General features: G+C 70.4%; 4 protein-coding genes across 4 annotated transcripts; 1 reads left to right on the forward strand and 3 right to left on the reverse strand.

Moving 5' to 3' along the window:
* Nucleotides 1–20: 20 nt before the first annotated feature.
* On the reverse strand, nucleotides 21–5,009 carry EMIHUDRAFT_225367 (hypothetical protein; the record flags this gene model as incomplete). Its single annotated transcript, XM_005789875.1, has 2 exons — nucleotides 21–1,568; nucleotides 1,644–5,009. 2 exons carry the CDS (start codon nucleotides 5,007–5,009, stop codon nucleotides 21–23), a joined length of 4,914 nt encoding a protein of 1,637 aa, XP_005789932.1.
* A 1,192-nt stretch (nucleotides 5,010–6,201) lies between these two features.
* Nucleotides 6,202–7,527, reverse strand: EMIHUDRAFT_109753 (hypothetical protein; the record flags this gene model as incomplete). The annotated part of the gene is made up of 2 exons (XM_005789876.1): nucleotides 6,202–6,831; nucleotides 6,967–7,527. The coding sequence occupies 2 exons, from the start codon at nucleotides 7,525–7,527 to the stop codon at nucleotides 6,202–6,204; spliced, it is 1,191 nt and encodes a 396-aa protein (XP_005789933.1).
* A 690-nt stretch (nucleotides 7,528–8,217) lies between these two features.
* EMIHUDRAFT_467022 (hypothetical protein) lies at nucleotides 8,218–11,572 on the reverse strand (the record flags this gene model as incomplete). The annotated part of the gene is made up of 1 exon (XM_005789877.1): nucleotides 8,218–11,572. One exon carries the CDS (start codon nucleotides 11,570–11,572, stop codon nucleotides 8,930–8,932), a length of 2,643 nt encoding a protein of 880 aa, XP_005789934.1. The 3' UTR covers nucleotides 8,218–8,929.
* A 6,064-nt stretch (nucleotides 11,573–17,636) lies between these two features.
* EMIHUDRAFT_313257 (hypothetical protein) lies at nucleotides 17,637–18,299 on the forward strand (the record flags this gene model as incomplete). Its single annotated transcript, XM_005789878.1, has 1 exon — nucleotides 17,637–18,299. One exon carries the CDS (start codon nucleotides 17,637–17,639, stop codon nucleotides 18,297–18,299), a length of 663 nt encoding a protein of 220 aa, XP_005789935.1.
* Nucleotides 18,300–19,055: the final 756 nt, after the last annotated feature.

A 19,055-nucleotide genomic window follows, 5' to 3' on the forward strand; every position in this document is an offset into this window, starting at 1 on the left:
TTTCTATTGACGGTACGTTCTCAGCAGCGGGTGCTCGTGCGCTGTCCCGGACGCGGCTCGTCAGGCGGCGCGGTGCCTCCGGCTGCAGCGACGGCTGTCCCGGCCGTCGCGTCCTCGAGAGAGGCGAGCGAGCCGGCAGCCGAGCCCGTATGGCCCTCACCGCCACAGCCGCTCTGCCTGCCGACCTCGCGCTCGCCGCCGCCGCCTGCAGCGGCGCCTCCGCGGCTCCGAGAGGACCCGGCCCGCGGCTGCGCCTCGTCGAGCGCCTCGTCGACGCCCTCGGCGACGCCTCCTCGCGTCGCGTGCCCGTTCGTGGCGACCGCACCGCCGGCAGAGCTCGAGTGGCCCTCCACGCCACCCCGAGACTGCCCGGCGATGGTGCTTTCGTCGCCGCGCGTTGCCGCCGCTGCCTCGCAGCGGCTCTGTGCCTCGGCGCCGAGCCGAGACATGCCAGGCGGCCCGCCGCAGCCCACCGAGACGAGGCCCGCCCCCTCGTCGTGCACCGCGTCGCTCGCGCCTCCGCCAAAGCGATCTCGATCACGCTTTGCGGCGACGGCGCCATCGACGCCGACTTGAGCCGCTGCTCTCGCCCAGCAGCGGGTGCTCGCCGCTGTCCACGGACGCGGCTCGTCAGGCGGCGCGGTGCCGCCGGCTGCAGCGACGGCTGTCCCGGCCGTCGCGTCCTCGAGAGAGGCGAGCGAGCCGGCAGCAGAGCCCGCATGGCCCTCACCGCCACAGCCGCTCTGCCTGCTGACTTCGCTCTCGCCGCCGCCGCCTGCAGCGGCGCCTCCGCGGCTCCGAGAGGACCCGGCCCGCGGCCGCGCCTCGTCGAGCGCCTCGTCGACGCCCTCGGCGACGCCTCCTCGCGTCGCGTGCCCGTGCGTGGCGACCGCACCGCCGGCAGAGCTCGAGTGGCCCTCCACGCCACCCCGAAACTGCCCGGCGATGGTGCCTCCGCCGCCGCGCGTTGCCGCCGCTGCCTCGCAGCGGCTCTGTGCCTCGGCGCCGAGCCGAGACATGTCAGGCGGCGTGCTGCCGCCCACCGAGACGAGGCCCGCCCCCTCGTCGTGCACCGCGTCGCTCGCGCCTCCGCCAAAGCGATCTCGATCACGCTTTGCGGCGACGGCGCCATCGACGCCAACTTGCGCCGCTGCTCTCCCCCAGCAGCGGGTGCTCGCCGCTGTCCACGGACGCGGCTCGTCAGGCGGCGCGGTGCCGCCGGCTGCAGCGACGGCTGTCCCGGCCGTCGCGTCCTCGAGAGAGGCGAGCGAGCCGGCAGCAGAGCCCGCATGGCCCTCACCGCCACAGCCGCTCTGCCTGCTGACTTCGCTCTCGCCGCCGCCGCCTGCAGCGGCGCCTCCGCGGCTCCGAGAGGACCCGGCCCGCGGCCGCGCCTCGTCGAGCGCCTCGTCGACGCCCTCGGCGACGCCTCCTCGCGTCGCGTGCCCGTGAGCGGCGACCGCACCGCCGGCAGAGCTCGAGTGGCCCTCCACGCCACCCCGAGACTGCCCGGCGATGGTGCCTCCGCCGCCGCGCGTTGCCGCCGCTGCCTCGCAGCGGCTCTGTGCCTCGGCGCCGAGCCGAGACATGCCGGGCGGCCCGCCGCCGCCCACCAAGACGAGGCCCGTCCCCTCGTCGTGCACCGCGTCGCTCGCGCCTCCGCCAAAGCGATCTCGATCACGCTTTGCGGCGACGGCGCCATCGACGCCGACTTGAGCCGCTGCCCTCGCCCAGCAGCGGGTGCTCGCCGCTGTCCACGGACGCGGCTCGTCAGGCGGCGCGGTGCCGCCGGCTGCAGCGACGGCTGTCCCGGCCGTCGCGTCCACGAGAGAGGCGAGCGAGCCGGCAGCAGAGCCCGTATGGCCCTCACCGCCACAGCCGCTCTGCCTGCTGACCTCGCTCTCGCCGCCGCCGCCTGCAGCGGCGCCTCCGCGGCTCCGAGAGGACCCGGCCCGCGGCTGCGCCTCGTCGAGCGCCTCGTCGACGCCCTCGGCGACGCCTCCTCGCGTCGCGTGCCCGTTCGTGGCGACCGCACCGCCGGCAGAGCTCGAGTGGCCCTCCACGCCACCCCGAGACTGCCCGTCGATGGTGCCTCCGCCGCCGCGCGTTGCCGCCGCTGCCTCGCAGCGGCTCTGTGCCTCGGCGCCGAGCCGAGACATGCCGGGCGGCCCGCCACCGCCCACCGAGACGAGGCCCGCCCCCTCGTCGTGCACCGCGTCGCTCGCGCCTCCGCCAAAGCGATCTCGATCACGCTTTGCGGCGACGGCGCCATCGACGCCAACTTGCGCCGCTGCTCTCGCCCAGCAGCGGGTGCTCGCCGCTGTCCACGGACGCGGCTCGTCAGGCGGCGCGGTGCCGCCGGCTGCAGCGACGGCTGTCCCGGCCGTCGCGTCCTCGAGAGAGGCGAGCGAGCCGGCAGCAGAGCCCGCATGGCCCTCACCGCCACAGCCGCTCTGCCTGCTGACCTCGCTCTCGCCGCCGCCGCCTGCAGCGGCGCCTCCGCGGCTCCGAGAGGACCCGGCCCGCGGCCGCGCCTCGCCTAGCGCCTCGTCGACGCCCTCGGCGACGCCTCCTCGCGTCGCGTGCCCGTGCGTGGCGGCCGCACCGCCGGCAGAGCTCGAGTGGCCCTCCACGCCACCCCGAGACTGCCCGGCGATGGTGCCTCCGCCGCCGCGCGCTGCCGCCGCTGCCTCGCAGCGGCTCTGTGCCTCGGCGCCGAGCCGAGACATGCCAGGCGGCCCGCCGCCGCCCACCGAGACGAGGCCCGCCCCCTCGTCGTGCACCGCGTCGCTCGCGCCTCCGCCAAAGCGATCTCGATCACGCCTTGCGGCGACGGCGCCATCGACGCCGACTTGAGCCGCTGCCCTCGCCCAGCAGCGGGTGCTCGCCGCTGTCCACAGGCGCGGCTCGTCAGGCGGCGCGGTGCCGCCGGCTGCAGCGACGGCTGTCCCGGCCGTCACGTCCTCGAGAGAGGCGAGCGAGCCGGCAGCAGAGCCCGCATGGCCCTCACCGCCACAGCCGCTCTGCCTGCTGACCTCGCTCTCGCCGCCGCCGCCTGCAGCGGCGCCTCCGCGGCTCCGAGAGGACCCGGCCCGCGGCCGCGCCTCGCCTAGCGCCTCGTCGACGCCCTCGGCGACGCCTCCTCGCGTCGCGCGCCCGTGCGTGGCGGCCGCACCGCCGGCAGAGCTCGAGTGGCCCTCCACGCCACCCCGAGACTGCCCGGCGATGGTGCCTCCGCCGCCGCGCGTTGCCGCCGCTGCCTCGCAGCGGCTCTGTGCCTCGGCGCCGAGCCGAGACATGCCAGGCGGCCCGCCGCCGCCCACCGAGACGAGGCCCGCCCCCTCGTCGTGCACCGCGTCGCTCGCGCCTCCGCCAAAGCGATCTCGATCACGCCTTGCGGCGACGGCGCCATCGACGCCGACTTGCGCCGCTGCTCTCGCCCAGCAGCGGGTGCTCGCCGCTGTCCACGGACGCGGCTCGTCAGGCGGCGCGGTGCCGCCGGCTGCAGCGACGGCTGTCCCGGCCGTCGCGTCCACGAGAGAGGCGAGCGAGCCGGCAGCAGAGCCCGCATGGCCCTCACCGCCACAGCCGCTCTGCCTGCTGACCTCGCTCTCGCCGCCGCCGCCTGCAGCGGCGCCTCCGCGGCTCCGAGAGGACCCGGCCCGCGGCCGCGCCTCACCGAGCGCCTCGTCGACGCCCTCGGCGACGCCTCCTCGCGTCGCGTGCCCGTTCGTGGCGACCGCACCGCCGGCAGAGCTCGAGTGGCCCTCCACGCCACCCCGAGACTGCCCGTCGATGGTGCCTCCGCCGCCGCGCGTTGCCGCCGCTGCCTCGCAGCGGCTCTGTGCCTCGGCGCCGAGCCGAGACATGCCAGGCGGCCCGCCGCCGCCCACCGAGACGAGGCCCGCCCCCTCGTCGTGCACCGCGTCGCTCGCGCCTCCGCCAAAGCGATCTCGATCACGCTTTGCGGCGACGGCGCCATCGACGCCAACTTGCGCCGCTGCCCTCGCCCAGCAGCGGGTGCTCGCCGCTGTCCACGGACGCGGCTCGTCAGGCGGCGCGGTGCCGCCGGCTGCAGCGACGGCTGTCCCGGCCGTCGCGTCCTCGAGAGAGGCGAGCGAGCCGGCAGCAGAGCCCGCATGGCCCTCACCGCCACAGCCGCTCTGCCTGCTGACCTCGCTCTCGCCGCCGCCGCCTGCAGCGGCGCCTCCGCGGCTCCGAGAGGTCCCGGCCCGCGGCCGCGCCTCGCCTAGCGCCTCGGCGACGCCCTCGGCGACGCCTCCTCGCGTCGCGTGCCCGTTCGTGGCGACCGCACCGCCGGCAGAGCTTGAGTGGCCCTCCACGCCAGCCCGAGACTGCCCGGCGATGGTGCTTTCGTCGCCGCGCGTTGCCGCCGCTGCCTCGCAGCGGCTCTGTGCCTCGGCGCCGAGCCGAGACATGCCAGGCGGCCCGCCGCAGCCCACCGAGACGAGGCCCGCCCCCTCGTCGTGCACCACGTCGCTCGCGCCTCCGCCAAAGCGATCTCGATCACGCTTTGCGGCGACGGCGCCATCGACGCCGACTTGAGCCGCTGCTCTCGCCCAGCAGCGGGTGCTCGCCGCTGTCCACGGACGCGGCTCGTCAGGCGGCGCGGTGCCGCCGGCTGCAGCGACGGCTGTCCCGGCCGTCGCGTCCACGAGAGAGGCGAGCGAGCCGGCAGCAGAGCCCGCATGGCCCTCACCGCCACAGCCGCTCTGCCTGCTGACCTCGCTCTCGCCGCCGCCGCCTGCAGCGGCGCCTCCGCGGCTCCGAGAGGACCCGGCCCGCGGCCGCGCCTCGTCGAGCGCCTCGTCGACGCCCTCGGCGACGCCTCCTCGCGTCGCGTGCCCGTGAGCGGCGGCCGCACCGCCGGCAGAGCTCGAGTGGCCCTCCACGCCACCCCGAGACTGCCCGGCGATGGTGCTTTCGCCGCCGTGCCTTGCCGCCGCTGCCTCGCAGCGGCTCTGTGCCTCGGCGCCGCGCCGAGACATGCCAGGCGGCGTGATGCCGCCCCAGCAAATCCTGTCGTCCGCAGCGTCAAGACTAACTTGAGCAAGTATTGGCTCTGCCTCCACATCGCAGTCGCTCCAACCTCTGCCAGCTCCCTTGACGCTGCTCCGTGCTGTAGCGATCTCCTTGAGAGATCCGCTAAGCCCATGCGTTGCGGCCTCTTTACCGTCAGCGTGTTCCAGCCTACCAGAATCACGTATCGGAACCACTTCCCGACGACGAATATGGTTGACGCTCGAACACGTTGCTGTTGCTTCTGGAGGTGGCCTTCCACCCCCGTGCCAACCCCTTCCAACCCCAACAAAACACCGACAGACGAGAGAAGAGGCCACAAAACAGACAAGCAGAATGGCAAGAGAGAGACGCTCTGCAGGCGAGCCCACGGGCCTCTTGGGCCCTCGCGTCTCTCTCTCTCGATTCGTTACACCGATTCGACCATCAATGCGGCGGGCCGATTTCGACCCATCACAAATGTGGGAAGCCATTAACCTCCCTTGGCTTCCCACACAAACCCCCCTTCATGGGGGGAGCAGCAAATGAGGTAGTCTCTGCGAAATCACTGTCCCAGTGAATTCGCCCTAGAGGCTTCCGTGTGGACTCGCAGCTCCGGCTGGATGTCGGCGACCTAAAGCTCGGCGGTCGTCGCTTCGCGCCGGCCGACTCCCTGCGAGCCGCGGTCGTATACCCGTCATAGCGGCGAGGCGCGGGACCGTCTGTGGCGAAGTGGGTCGCGTCCCCCGATTTCGGTCAACCCAGCATCCACACCCTTTAGTCGTAGTCCCCCCCGTCGGGAGGACGACCCCGGCTAGTGTCGCCGACCACACCCACAAAAGAACCCTGCACATAAAGATCGCACGGGCGGGGACCTCTGTTCCTTTTTACCCATCTCCTAGTAGAGGTGTCCGTTTTTATTTATTTATTTATTTGGCACACTAGAAAAAAAGAAATTGGAATGCGGACCCGCTCTACGTAAAGCCGTACTGCGCTGGTTATCACACACATATACATAGACAACACACGGCTCATAGCACGCATCATGCGAGTACGGAACAAATGGGTCGCTCTCGAACGCCTTAGCGGCTTCTACCGCACTACCGGGGGACAGAGCAACGCGGCCGTGTCTACATAGCGCCCCATCGCAACAACTTTCGGGCTCCCACCTGCGAGCGCATCTCAGGCGTCGGAGGCGGCGGTGCCGGTGGCGGCGGCAGCTCGGCGCGCCGCCGCCTCCGCGGCCCTCTCTGCCGGCGACGGCTCCCCCGAGGGCGGCGGCGGCGGCGGCGGCTCCTCCTCCTCGGTCTCCCCGTCCTCCTCAGTGGTGGAGCCGGTCAGGTCGATGGCGTCCCCACCAGCCTCGCCGGCAGCCGCAGCGCAGCCCGACGTGGTCGCTGCTGGCGCAATCGCAGACACAGACGCACCTCCACCGCCCGCCGCGCCGCCCGCCGCACCGCCGCCGTAGCCGAGACTGAGCGCGATGGCTTGCTGCAGCGCCTCTTCCTCCTCCGCCGCCGTCGCCGGCGCCGCCTCCTGCCGTCTCGCCTTCTTCGCTCCCCCAAAGAGCCGCTCGCCGCCGCCGCCGCCGCCGCTCGCGCCGCCGCCGCCGCTCGCGCCGCCGCCGCCGCTCGCGCCGCAGCCGCCGCTGTTGCTACCGCTGCGCTTGCCGCCCACCCGCGGGCTCGCCGGCGGCGGCGACGCACTAGCGCCGGGGCCACTTTGCTGCGGTGGTCTGCCGCCTTGCTGCCGGCCTCCCTTTGCCCCGAGCACGAGGCGGGGGGCCGAGGCGCCGCCTTGCCACAGGGTCGCCTAGTGGGCGACAGGACAGCCACCCATCAGCCGTATCACCGGTCCTCAGGGAGGGTGCGTGCCGGCTGGGCCGAGCCTCAGGCTCGCCTCGATCCGTCCGACGGCGGCGGCGATGGCATCGACGTCGGGCGGCACGCTGAGCCACCGCTGCGCGCCCGCCGCGTCGAGGTAGAGCGGGCAGCGCGTCGGGACGCCGTGCAGCGCCTGCGGCTTTGCGCGCTCCGCGAGCAGAGGCACGTTGACGCTGTTGGTCGTCAAAATGACAAAGTGCGAGCCGCAGTACAGCGCGGCGAGGAAGAAGAGCGGGTGCTCGCCGTCCGGCTTGCGGCAGGTCACGCCCTCGGCAAAGGCGGTCACCGCGACCGCGCATAGGCGGCCGGCCGCGAGAGCCTCTCGCCACGTCTTGCGCTGCAGCCAGTCGCCTCCGTCCAGCCAGATGTTGTGCGTCGCCAGCCGCTGGATGCCCCAGGTGAGCGTGCGCACAGCGAGCTCGTCGCCCTGCCTGACGAGGCACGGCCAGCCCTCCACGCCTCGGACGCCTTTTGGGTTGCGCTTCGTCCTCTCCTCGCACGACTTGGAGCCCACGTGGTACGGCTCGGGGGAAGGAGAGACGCGAGGCAGCGCCTGCACACCCGCGGCGCGTAGCTCGGAGACGATTCGGTCGGCGGCAAAGGCGATGGCGGCGCGGCCGCACATATGTGTATGAGCGTTGGCCCGGCGAGCAGGGTTGGCTGGGATGAGCGCCTTCGCGGCTGGAGAGAGGGCTGGAATTCTCTTGGTTCAAAAATACTGGCGCGCACACACTGGCACAACACAGGTACACCTATAGCACATGCTAATGTCGGTTAGTAGCGGCGTATGCCAGTGCAAAAGGGGCCACCGCCTGGGTGGATTGGAGCACGCGTGGAGCGCAATGCGTGCAAACTTAGCGCTTAGGAGCGTTATCTTGGAAAGACTTAGATTTAAGAGTACCCGTTACCAGCGCACTCATGGGCGTCTGATGCTCCGGCGGAGGGTCGGCGGCCCGCCCGAGGGGATTGAGGACGACGAGGACGAGGACGACGAGGACGACGAGTGAGCGAACGAGGAGGGAGGGACTCGAGGCCGGGACGTTGCGGCCGGCGGCGCAGGAATCGCCGGCGGCACGAGGGGGAAGCGGAAGGGTCAAGGGTGGACAGGGGTATTGGCGAGGAAGAGGGGATTGGTGGGCGTAATTCGCGTGCGGCCGACGCTTGGTTGAGCCTCGCGTGTGTTGCCGCAATCGCGTTTCAGGGGGGTGCAAGTGTGCGCCGCGGGTGTGGAGCAGCGCCAGCGGGACGGTTCTGGTGGTGCGCCGCGCGGGACTTGGGGCGAGGTTGGGGAGGGAGCGGGCTGAGAGCGGTTTCTGCGCAAAAAATACGATGCTCTCTCGTCTCTGAGACTGGGTCTCTGGAAAACTATGCTCGCGTGAACACCACAGGCGGCCGCATGGACCCATGCATGAACCACGCAACTACCGACGCGGACCGGGGTGTCTCTGTCGGGACCACCAGTCTGTGCGGCTGTCTGAGGGTGTCTGGACGCGCGGCGCTCCCTCGCCCGCAATGAAAGGAACCGATCCTCCCGTCGATTTCAGCTACTCGTCCTCCTCGCTGCCGTCAGAAGAGGCTGGCAGCCAGTAGGCTGGCGTGCTCGGCCGGCTCGCCCACACCTCGATCTTCTTGGGCAGCGTCTGGTCCGACATGTCCTCTCCGTGGCCTAAGCGGCCGAGTCCGCCATCGCCCCAGGTAAAGACAGCGCCGTCGGCGGTGAGGGCGAGGCTGTGCTCGCCTCCAGCCGACACGGCGACGACGCGCTGGCCAGCCAAGGCCTCGACCTTCTTTGGCAGCAGCTGAATCTGCTGGTCGCCGTGGCCCAGCTCGCCAAAGAGTCCAAAGCCCCAGCTCCAGACGGCGCCGTCGTCGGTCAGGGCGAGGCTGTGCTCGCCTCCAGCCGACACGGCGACGACGGGCTGGCCAGCAAAGGCCTCGATCTTCTTTGGCTGCCACCGGTAGTCCTCGTCGCCGGGATGCCACCGCAGCGCACGCGCACGCCGCGTCGCCTCCTGCCGTCGCGCCCATCAGAGCTCGCCCGCGGCAAACATCTTGGACGCACCGTGGTGCATCGTCGGGTAGCGCAGCTGCGGCATGCCGAGCGCCGCCTTGAGCTCGGCGTTGCGCCCGCTCGCCGTGCGGTGCGCCACCATCGCCTCGGGCATGGAGCCCGTCACGTTGGCGCACGACGACTGGCAGATGTCTTCCTGGCCCATGATGACGCTTGCTAGCAGGTCCGCCTTGAGCATCGACCACGCGGGCGCGTCGTCGACGACCTCCAGCACCGTGCCGCTAGGGAAGCGGCTGATCGAGCTCGCCATCGACGCGGTGCCGCGCAGCGACGAGTCCATGCCGTGCGTCTCGACGATGTCGAACATGGAGAGCATGCGCTTGAGCACGAGGCCCAGGTCCTCCGAGTGTACACGCGTGATCGGCTCGGCCTCGGCGCACGTCTCGACGCGGCACGGGTTGGGCCGCTTGCCGGGCGCGGAGGCCCGGCGGCTCAGCGCCGAGTCGGACGGCGCGTAGACGCGGTCGGCGACGCGCATGATCACGACGCGCACGCCGTGCGTCTCGCCAAAGTCGACGAGCTCCTTCTCGAGCGCGAGGAAGGCTTTCTGCACCTTCGAGAGCGGCTGACCCTTCGGCGGCGGCTTGCCGGCCGAGTCGCGGCCGGACGTCGGCATCTGCTGTGAGAGCAGCGTGATCGTGCAGAGGCGGCCCTCGCCGCGGCCCTTGGCGGCGATGAGCGCGAGCGCGCTGCCGTAGCGCTGGAGCACCGACTCGCCGATGGAGCGCTCGCCGACGGGCGGCACGTCGAGGACCACGTGCAGGTCGTAGGGATAGGATTGCAGCATCGCGCTCACCTTGTCGGTCGCGGTGATGTCGGCCGTCTGCAGGTTAGAGTACGTCTCCTGCTTGGCCTCGCGCAGCGCGGCGAAGTCGCTGTCGGAGGCGACGTTGAGCACGCGGAAGGAGCTACCCTTGAGCGCGTCGACGACCTCCTCGGTGTAGCGCTGGTCCCAGCCGAAGACGACGACGGGCGTGGCGGGGCTGTCGGGCTCGGGGAGCAGGCCGAGCGTCTGCACGCCGAGGAAGGCGCACAGGTCGGCCGTCACGGCCCACGCGCGGCCCACGTTGACGGGGTACGCCTCGAAGCCCACCGCGTTCGACTCGCCCACGCCCTTGGTCAGCCGCGCCGACGCCGCCTGCAGCCAGCTGCCCAGGGCGCTCACCTGCTCCGCCGGCTTGGCGTCGGCCGCGAAGACGAGCGGCGCGATGCCGAGGCCGCGCCAGTTGCCCTTGGAGGGGATGGCGCGCTTGCGCCCGTCGGCGGGGCGCACGAGCGCCTTTGACTGCAGCATCACGCGGTAGGCCGGGCGCGACTGGTCGAGCTTGCGGATGTTGAGCGGCCCGGAGTGGAAGAAGGCGTCGCTGTCGCTCTCGCCGGAGCGGATGACGTTGCCCTCGCCAGCGACGCACGGCAGCGAGATGGAAGTGCCGTCGTCGTCCTTGACGCGCGTACCCGCCGTCGGCCCGTCGAGGTTCTCCGTGTAGAGGATGTAGACGATCGTGAACATGACGCTGTTCTCGGGCAGCGCGCCGTTGATGCCGAAGGGGCACGTGTCCTTGTGCCAGATGCCGCCCTTGGCCTTCGGGTCGAAGTTGGGGCCGTAGCGCCACAGGCGGTGCTGCCACTCGATCTCGACCTCGTCGCCGAAGAGGTAGTCCACGTCTGATCTCTGCATCAGCAGCCGCCGCACCTCCTCCTCATAGGCGAGCAGGTCGGGCGGGCGCGCCGCGGGCGCGCCGCTCCCGTCGTCGATCTCGCCGAAGAGCTTGCCGCCCTTTTTGATGGCGTACGCGTCGCCGTCGCCGTTCAGCGCGCCGCCCGACGACGCCTTCTTGGCGCTCGGGTCGGGCGGGAAGACGAGGTCCATCAGGTTGGCGCCCTGGTTGGCGTTGCCGAAGCCCACGTTGCCCGCCAGGAAGTAGGCGCCGGTGGTGCCGCCCTGACCGGCGCCGCCGTCGCCGAAGAGCGCCTCGCGGTGCGTCGCCAGCCGCTCTAGGATGCGCTGCTGCACCGCCTTCGGCATCACGAGGTGCGTCACCTCCTGCGCGAGGTGCTTGTGCTCGGTGCCGCGCCCGTGGAAGCGGTCGGCGTTCTGGCGCGTCACGGCCGTGTCCATGTTGAAGAAGCGGTCGTTCCACTGCGCGACGGCGCGCGCGAGCTCGCTCGAGCTCGGCGCCTCCCTTGCCTCCGCCGCCGGCTCCTTCTCGGCCTCCGTGCACGACGCCGATGCATTGGCGGGCGACTCGCTCGCGGCCCCGTTGATGAAGCTCTGCAGCTTGTCGAGCCGCACAAAGGTGCCGCCCGCCGCCCCGCAGGCCGCCTCGGCCTGCTTGGCGGAACGGTACGACGACGGCAGCTTCATCGGGTGCTGAATGCGGGCCGTGACCTCCCACGTGCCCTTGCTCGCACCGCCGTCCTCCGGGCGGAGCATGAGCCGGACGCAAGAGTAGACGGCGCCCTCATGGACGACGGGCTTGAGGCCGGGAGCCTTGTGGTAGTCGATGGCGAGCCAGTCGGCGGCCGCTTTTGGCGCCTCCGCCCAACCGCATGCCGTCAGGCCCGCGACGACGAAAATGCTGCTCCGACGCATGGCCATGTCGCGGTGATGAGTGGTGCAGACCGTTGTGCGTATGACGATGAGCGTGATTTCAGCATGGGCCTGGCAGTAGGGCCTGGCAGTAGGACCTGGCAGTAGGCCAGGCAGTAGAGGCCTGGCAGGCCTGGCAGGCCAGGCAGTAGAGGCCGCGTCCTTTCAAGAAAGAATTTTCCCTTGCAAAGGCTCTCGCACACGCACGATTCACACGACAGAGCAGACGACGGCCTCCTTAGAAGCCATCGTCCTCGCCACAAGAGCCGGCGTCCGAAATCCCCTCCTCCGACACCCGCCCCACCCCACCCCACCCCGGACCCCTCCCCAAAGCCCCACCCCGTCCCGACCCACCCCGCCCTCCCCGCCGAAAGAATTCTATGCCCCCCCAGTCTGGATGTGAGGTTGCCGACTGCACTCCAAGTGCTCCAAGTGCATGCCTCTCTCACAGCACCCTGGCACGACAAGGGCGCGGACTGGCGCGGACATGAAGAAAGAAACAAAAAACTCTGCATATTTTTCTCAATGATGAGAATGGTGGAAAAAAGGAAGAAGAAAAGGAAGAAAACATAGGGATAGAGGAGAAACCCCCTTTCCTCGATTCGATTTCGGTCGTTCTTCATACGAGCGTCATTTTGTAGTGAACAGGCCGAGTTTGCGGTTTGAGCGCCAAGCGCAGACCGACCGACCGCAGGGGGGCGTCCGGTCGACGGCCGCGGAAGACCGCACTCCGCAGACCGGAGGGGGGGTCCGGTCGGTCGGAGCGCAGACCGAGGGGGGGGTCGGTCGGGTTGGCTCGAGGGTCACACACACCGCACACGCTCGCCGCAGCGCTGTGAATAAATTAGTATCTCGAAATACTAGAGACCAAGCGCCCTCTCCCCGTCTAATCACTCCTCGTCGTCCGAGTGGCTGAGCTCGAGACCGAGACGCTCAGAATTGGGTGGAACACGTACACGAGCTTGTTCGAGCTTGTCCATGTCCACACTCTGGTCGTCGTCGTCCATACATGCACATGCACACATGTACGATTCGCTTCGACACACTGTTTGTGTATTCGTTGACGAGCCGCTTGAGCGCGGCCAGAGCTCGTACAAAGCGACGGCGCAAGCAGGACCAGGCCTGCGACTGCGTAGTAAGATGCTCCCCCCCACATACAGAGAGAGAGATTTTTGTTTTGTGTCACATGCATGCACATGTACATGTGCATTGTGCAGAGAGAGAGATGTGCATGCACATGTGCATGCACATGCACATGTGTGGCTGTGGGGTCGGGCTTGATCGGGCCTCGGCGAAGAAGTCTCCTTGGCGCTTGGCTGCGTAACTAGTTTTCATAGTGAAAACCGGCGATTTCGAAGCGCCCGTGGCGGTTCGCGAGAAGGAGGGAGAGAGAGCGTTTGAGGGGGCTCACGGCAAGGACACCGACCGAGGGGGGGTCGGTCGTCACACCTCCCGCCGCCGAAAGAGCGACCGACCGGAGGGGGGGTCCGGTCCACCTCGGGGGCAGACCACCGACCGGCGGGGGGTCCCCACGAACTAGGCGGTAGACAGGGGGGGAAGGTACAAAATGACGCGCGTGTCGGGTGTGTATTCTTTTTGCTTGGGCGGAACTCATGCCGGGGTAGGTAGGGTAGGTCTGGGCCCTCCCGTCGGGTTTTCCCCTCTCTTCACGCTGGAATTTTCACAGCAGAAAAAGAATTTTTCCGCGGAAATCACGATGTCAACCCTCCCCAATGGGAGATCTGGAGAGAGAGAGAGAGATCTCTTCTCTCAGATTCTAGATCTGGTGGTGGTGCTTGTAGGGCTTGAGAGTGGCCTGCCATGTCACAGGAAGGACTGTGGTTGCAGGAGAGTACCACCAACCATCATTTTAGTTGGTATAATTCTCCCCCTTCACCCACCTTTGATTTCTTTTTTAGTTTCCCATAAGTAGGGTAGGTAGGTAGGTAGGCAGGTAGGTAGGGGCAGGGGCCGGCCGGGTTTTTGCAGAATTTCTTCTTGCCGCTCAAGCAAAAAGAAACACACGGGCGTGTCAGGATTTCGAAAGGACGCGGTAGGCGTCCTGGGACGCGGCCCCGCGAGGCCCATGCTGAAATCACGCTCAGTCATACTCGCTTTGGGGGTGGCGAGACGCCGTGCCAAAGCTCTCGCGCTGACGACGAATCATGTCGTCTGTGGCGCGCGCACTCCTGCGCAACAACGTGCGTGCCGTCTTCGGCATCCCCGGCACGCACACGGTGCCCATCTACCGCGGACTGCAGGCGCTCGACGGGCGCATCTCCACCGTCACCACGCGGCACGAGGCGGGTGCCGGCTATGCTGCTGATGGCTACGCACGTGCCACCGGAGAGCTCGCGGCCGTGTGCGTCGTGACGGGCATCGGCCTGACCAACACGCTGACGCCGATGGCCGCGGCGCTCGCCGACTCGGTGCCCATGCTCGTCATTTCCTCCGAGGTGCCGTCCTTCTGGGCCTCCAAGCCGCAGCGCCAGTACTCTCACTTCGTGCCGCGCTGCGACGACGTCGCGGCCGCGGTGAGCAAGCGCTCGCTGCTCATCACGAGCGTGACGGACATCGAGGCGGCGCTCACCGAGGCCTGCGCGCTCGCGCGCGGCGGCCGCCCGGGCCCTGTACACCTCTCGATCCCCATCGACGTGCTCGCCGCGGACAACGGCGGCATCGCCACCACCGACGCCATCAACGCGGCCGCTGCCGCCGTCGACCTCGCAGAAAGCGGCCAGCGCGTCGGCCCGCTCTCCGCCGAGAGCCTCGCGTCGCTCCAGGACGCGGCCGCCGCGCTCCGCCGCGCCGAGCGGCCCGTCATCGTCGTGGGCGGCGGCGCGCGCGGCGCGTCGTCGTCGCTGACGAAGCTCGCCGAGGCGCTCGACGCGCCGGTGCTCTCGACGGTCGCGGGCAAAGGCGCGCTCGACGAGCGCCACCCGCTCGCGGCGGGCGCGCGGCTGCACCACCCGCCGACGCGCGACGCGCTCCTCGCCGGCGCCGACCACGTGCTGCTCCTCGGCACGCAGCTCTCGCCGACCGACTACTGGCAATTCCAGCACGCGGAGGAGGTGCCGCTGCCCGCGCTGGCGGAGGGGCGCGCGACGCACGTCGACATCGACGCGCGCGCGCTCGCGCAGGGCGGCGTGGAGGCCCACGGCGGCCGCGCCGTCCTCGCCGACGCCAGCGACGCGTGCCACGCCCTGCTCGACGCCATCGGCTCCGACAGCAGCAGTAGTAGCGGCGCGGCACCACCACCACCGCCGCCACCACCGCCACCACCCACGCCGCACGCGCCGTCGCCGCGGCCAAGGCCGCATCCGACGCGCCGTCCGCGCTCTCGCAGACGCTGATGTGGGACTTTGAGGACGCGGCCGGCGGCGGCCAGGCCATGCTACAGACGCTCGCTGGCCTGCGCGCGGCGCTGCCCGACGACACGCCGCTCGTGAGCGACGTCTGCCGCCTCGGCTACACGGCGCTGTCGATGTACCCCGCGCACCGGCCCTCCTCCTTCCTCTACCCGGTGGGCACGACGGCGCTCGGCTACGGCCTGCCCGCCGCCGTTGGCGCATGCCTCGGCCGGCGGCTCCACGGCGGCGGCGGGCCGGTCGCGCTGCTCGTCGGCGATGGCGGGCTGCAGATGAGCGTGCAGGATCTGGCGGTCGCCGCCGAGGAGAGGCTGCCGCTGCTGCTCGTCTGCTGGAACGACGGCTCGTACGGCGAGATCCGCCGGTCGCTGCCCGACTTCGCGACGACGGTGCCGCGGCCCGACCTCGCGAGGCTGTGCGAGGCCTACGGCATCGAGCACGTGCGCGCGGAGGACGGCGCGTCGGTCGAGGCGGCGCTCGCGTCGCCGCGCGTGCGCGCGCTGCTCGGGGAGGGCGGCGGCGGCGAGGCGGTGGGCGGCGGTGGCGGTGGTGGAGGGCCGATCTTGCTCGAGGTGAATCGCGCGTGGGACGCCGAGGCGTCCGCGACGGCTCCGACGATGGCGGCGGCAGAGGAGCTGCAAGAGACGACATTGGCGGCGGAAGACGACGCAAGCACGCCGCTCCCTCCGCAGCCGGTGCTGGGCACAATGACCTTTGGCTGGGATCAGGCCTCGCGGGTGGTCGACGCGCCCGTGGCGGCGGGCATGCTGAAGAGCTTCGCCGCGACGGGCGGGGTCGAGGTCGACACGGCGCGCATGTACGCGGGCGGCCAGACCGAAGTGATCCTCGCCGACGCGATCGACATGCTGCCGCCGGAGCAGCGCGCGCCGCTCCGCCTCGCGACGAAGGCCAACCCGGCGGGCGACGCGGGCGACGACGGCACGGGCGGGCTGAGCGCGCATCGTCTGACGGAACAGCTCGACGCCTCGCTAGCCGCGCTGCGTCTGACGGGCGGGGCGGAGGCGACGCCGGGCGGCGACGGCGGCAACGGCGGCAGCAAGGGCGGTGGCGGCCACGTCGACACCTTCTATCTGCACTGGCCCGACAACGCGACGCCCCTCGACGAGACGCTCGCGGCGGTGCAGCGGCAGTACGAGCGCGGCCGCTTCGCGCGGCTCGGCCTCTCCAACTATTCGGCGGGCGAGGTGCAGCTCATCCATGAGACGATGGCTCGGCGCGGCTGGGTGACGCCGTCGGTGTACCAGGGCATGTACAACGCGCTGGCGCGCGGCGCCGAGGCCGAGCTGATGCCGCTGCTGCGCGAGCTGGGCATGGACTTTTACGCCTTCAACCCGCTCGCGGGCGGGCTGCTCACCGGCAAGCACCGCCTGCACGACCTGGGCGGCGAGACTGGCGGCGGCGGCGGGTCGCCGGGCGGCGGCGGCGGCGGCCGCTTCGACAACAACGCCTTCTACCAGGAGCGCTACTGGAAGCGCGAGCTCTTCAGTGCCCTCGACGCCGTGCGATCCGCGTGCGAGCAGTACGAGGCGGGCACTTCGGGCGCGCCGCTGCCGATGGCGGAGGCGGCCATCCGCTGGCTCTCGCACCACTCAATGCTGCGCGGGACGGCTCATCGCCATGGTTGCATCGGCAGCGGCGTGGGTGGCGACGGCGTGATCCTCGGCGCCTCCTCCGTCGCGCAGCTCGAGGCCAACCTGCGGGCGTGCCAGGCGGGGCCGCTGCCGCCGCCCGTGGTGGCCGCGTGGGAGGAGGCGTGGGAGGCGGCGCGGGAGGCGGCGCCGCGCTACGACGGGTACGGCCTCTCGGGCTCCGCCGTGCCGAAGGAGAGCGCAGGGACGACGACGCCGGCGACGGCAACCACAGCGGCGACCGCGACGAGCGGCGGCGAGGACGATGGTTGCTGCTCCGCCGAGACGGCGGCGGGCACGGAAGCGGCGGGCAGCCCGCGCGTCAGGGAGGTGCGCGTGAGCAACGGCGGCGCGCAGCTCGAGCTGGCCTTCTGCGACGGCCGCAAGTACAAGCTGCACGCCGGCTGGCTGCGCGACTCGAGCCCCAACGCCTTCAACGCGAGCTACGTGCGCCGCTCGGCGCGGCACGTGCGCGGCGCCGCGCGCGCGACCGTCGCGGCGGCGCGGCCGGCGGCCGACGGCTCGGCGGTGCTGGTCGACTTTGGAGAAGGGACTAGCAACGGAGGGATGGGTACGACGGGCGCGGCGGGCACGGCGGCGGCGGGGGAGGAGGCAATGGAGCTGGAGCGCTTCGACGCGGGCTGGCTGCACGCGTGCGCGCCGTACGTGGGCGAGGCGCTCGACCAGGCCTCGCCGCGGCGCACCGTCGACGGCGCGGGCTACCTGCTCGAGGGCCTCGAGCGCCGGCTGTGGCGGGCCGGCCACGAGGTCGCGCAGTTCGACGCGTCCGAGATCACGCGCAGCGACGCGTGCGCCGCGCGGCTGCTCGAGACGATGGCCGTCGACGGCGTGGCGGTGGTGCACGGCTGCGACGCGCCGAGCGCCTTCGACCTCGACGCGGTTGGCGAGCCGGTGAGGGCGCTCGCCCAGCGGCTCGTCGGCAAGCTCTACTCGCACCCGCGCCGGCGCACGGCGTGGGGCGTGATGCGCGAGCAGATGGCGACGAGCCGCGCCAAGGACCACCTGGCCGACTACAACTTCGCCCACCCGCTCTCTATGCACACAGACCACGCCTTCATCGACGACGTGCCCGGCTACCTGCAGTTCATGTACCAGGCGCAGGCGAGCGTGCGCACCTCGGTCGTCGACGGCGTGGCCGTCGCGGAGGAACTGCGGACGAGCGACCCCGCGGCCTTCCAGCTGCTCTCGAGCGTGCCGCTGACGCACTCGCTGCGCACCGTGCACTACGACGCCAACGGCGACTACTGCCACCTCGGCTCGCTGCACGACGGCGTCTTCGAGGACTGCCACACGCACCCCATCCTCGAGCTCGACGACGGCGGGGTCGTGCGCCGCGTCGCGCACTCGGAGATCAAGCGCGGCGTGTGCGCCATCCCCTACGACGTGTACCACGACATCATGGGCGCCTACACCACGTGGCTGGGCATGCTCGAGGACCCGCGCTTCGTCGTGCCCGTCGAGTGGCCCGAGCACACGTGCATCGTGCTCAACAACCACCGCGTGATGCACACGCGCGCCTCGCCGCCCGCCGACGGGCGCGAGCGCATCATGGTGTGGGCCTACGCGCAGAAGCACATCACCGAGCTGCGCTACCGGCTACTGCGCCAGCAGATGGTCGAGCGCGGCGGCGTGAGCGACGTGTGGACCACGCGGCTGCCCAACCAGATCGTCGGCGAGATCGCGGGGGTGGGCAAGTGAGCTGAACGCCGGTCGTCATCGTCGCCGTGTCCCAGCTTGCCCTGCCCGTCGCAGCCCCAGCTCCAGACGCTGCCGTCCGCGGATACCGTCTCCCGCCGAACTTAGTCCAGCTGGACAGAGTTAGGACACACTCACATCGTTGGCCGGACTCCTATCCCTCCGCGCCTAACTTAGTCCCGCATCGCGCCGAGCGCACCGCGTACCGTACCGTACCATCCGAGCCTTAACGCTCCATACCGGGACCGCACCGTACCGTCTGGTACCGAACTTAAGGTAAGGTAGCTTGAGTTAGGGAGCCCTTTTCCTCTTACCGAACTCCTGTTGTAATGTACCTAACTCCTGCTACCCACCTCTCGGTCCAGCCGGACCGGCACACACGGGCCCCGCGGCCCGCACCACTCGATCTAAAACCTTCCTGGAAACCCTTGCTTGCGGTTCACGAAGCCGATCCTAAAGCTGTAAGCGCCATCCTTCCCGCTCTCGCACCTCTATGCTTCCCCGCGCCGCCTCCTTGGCCCCCTGGCCCCCTCTGGGCCTCCTCAGGCGTATCGTTTCTACTCCCAAAATCTCCGGCCTTTGTTTTCTGTTTTCTGCTTTCGGGGTGCCGCCCGCACGCCCGCCACCCCGAGGCCCGGCTCGGCACCCCGCTCACCGAGAGATCAATCAACATCGCTCGGCCCAGCCACAGCCTGGGTTTCTTAACCCTGGTAGGTGGATTGTCCAAAATACGTCAGTCTCGCACGCCTGCGCTAGGTC

The sequence above is a fragment of the Emiliania huxleyi genome, assembly GCF_000372725.1.
Source record: "Emiliania huxleyi CCMP1516 chromosome Unknown EMIHUscaffold_124, whole genome shotgun sequence".
In the NCBI taxonomy this organism is placed as follows: Eukaryota; Haptophyta; order Isochrysidales; family Noelaerhabdaceae; genus Emiliania; species Emiliania huxleyi.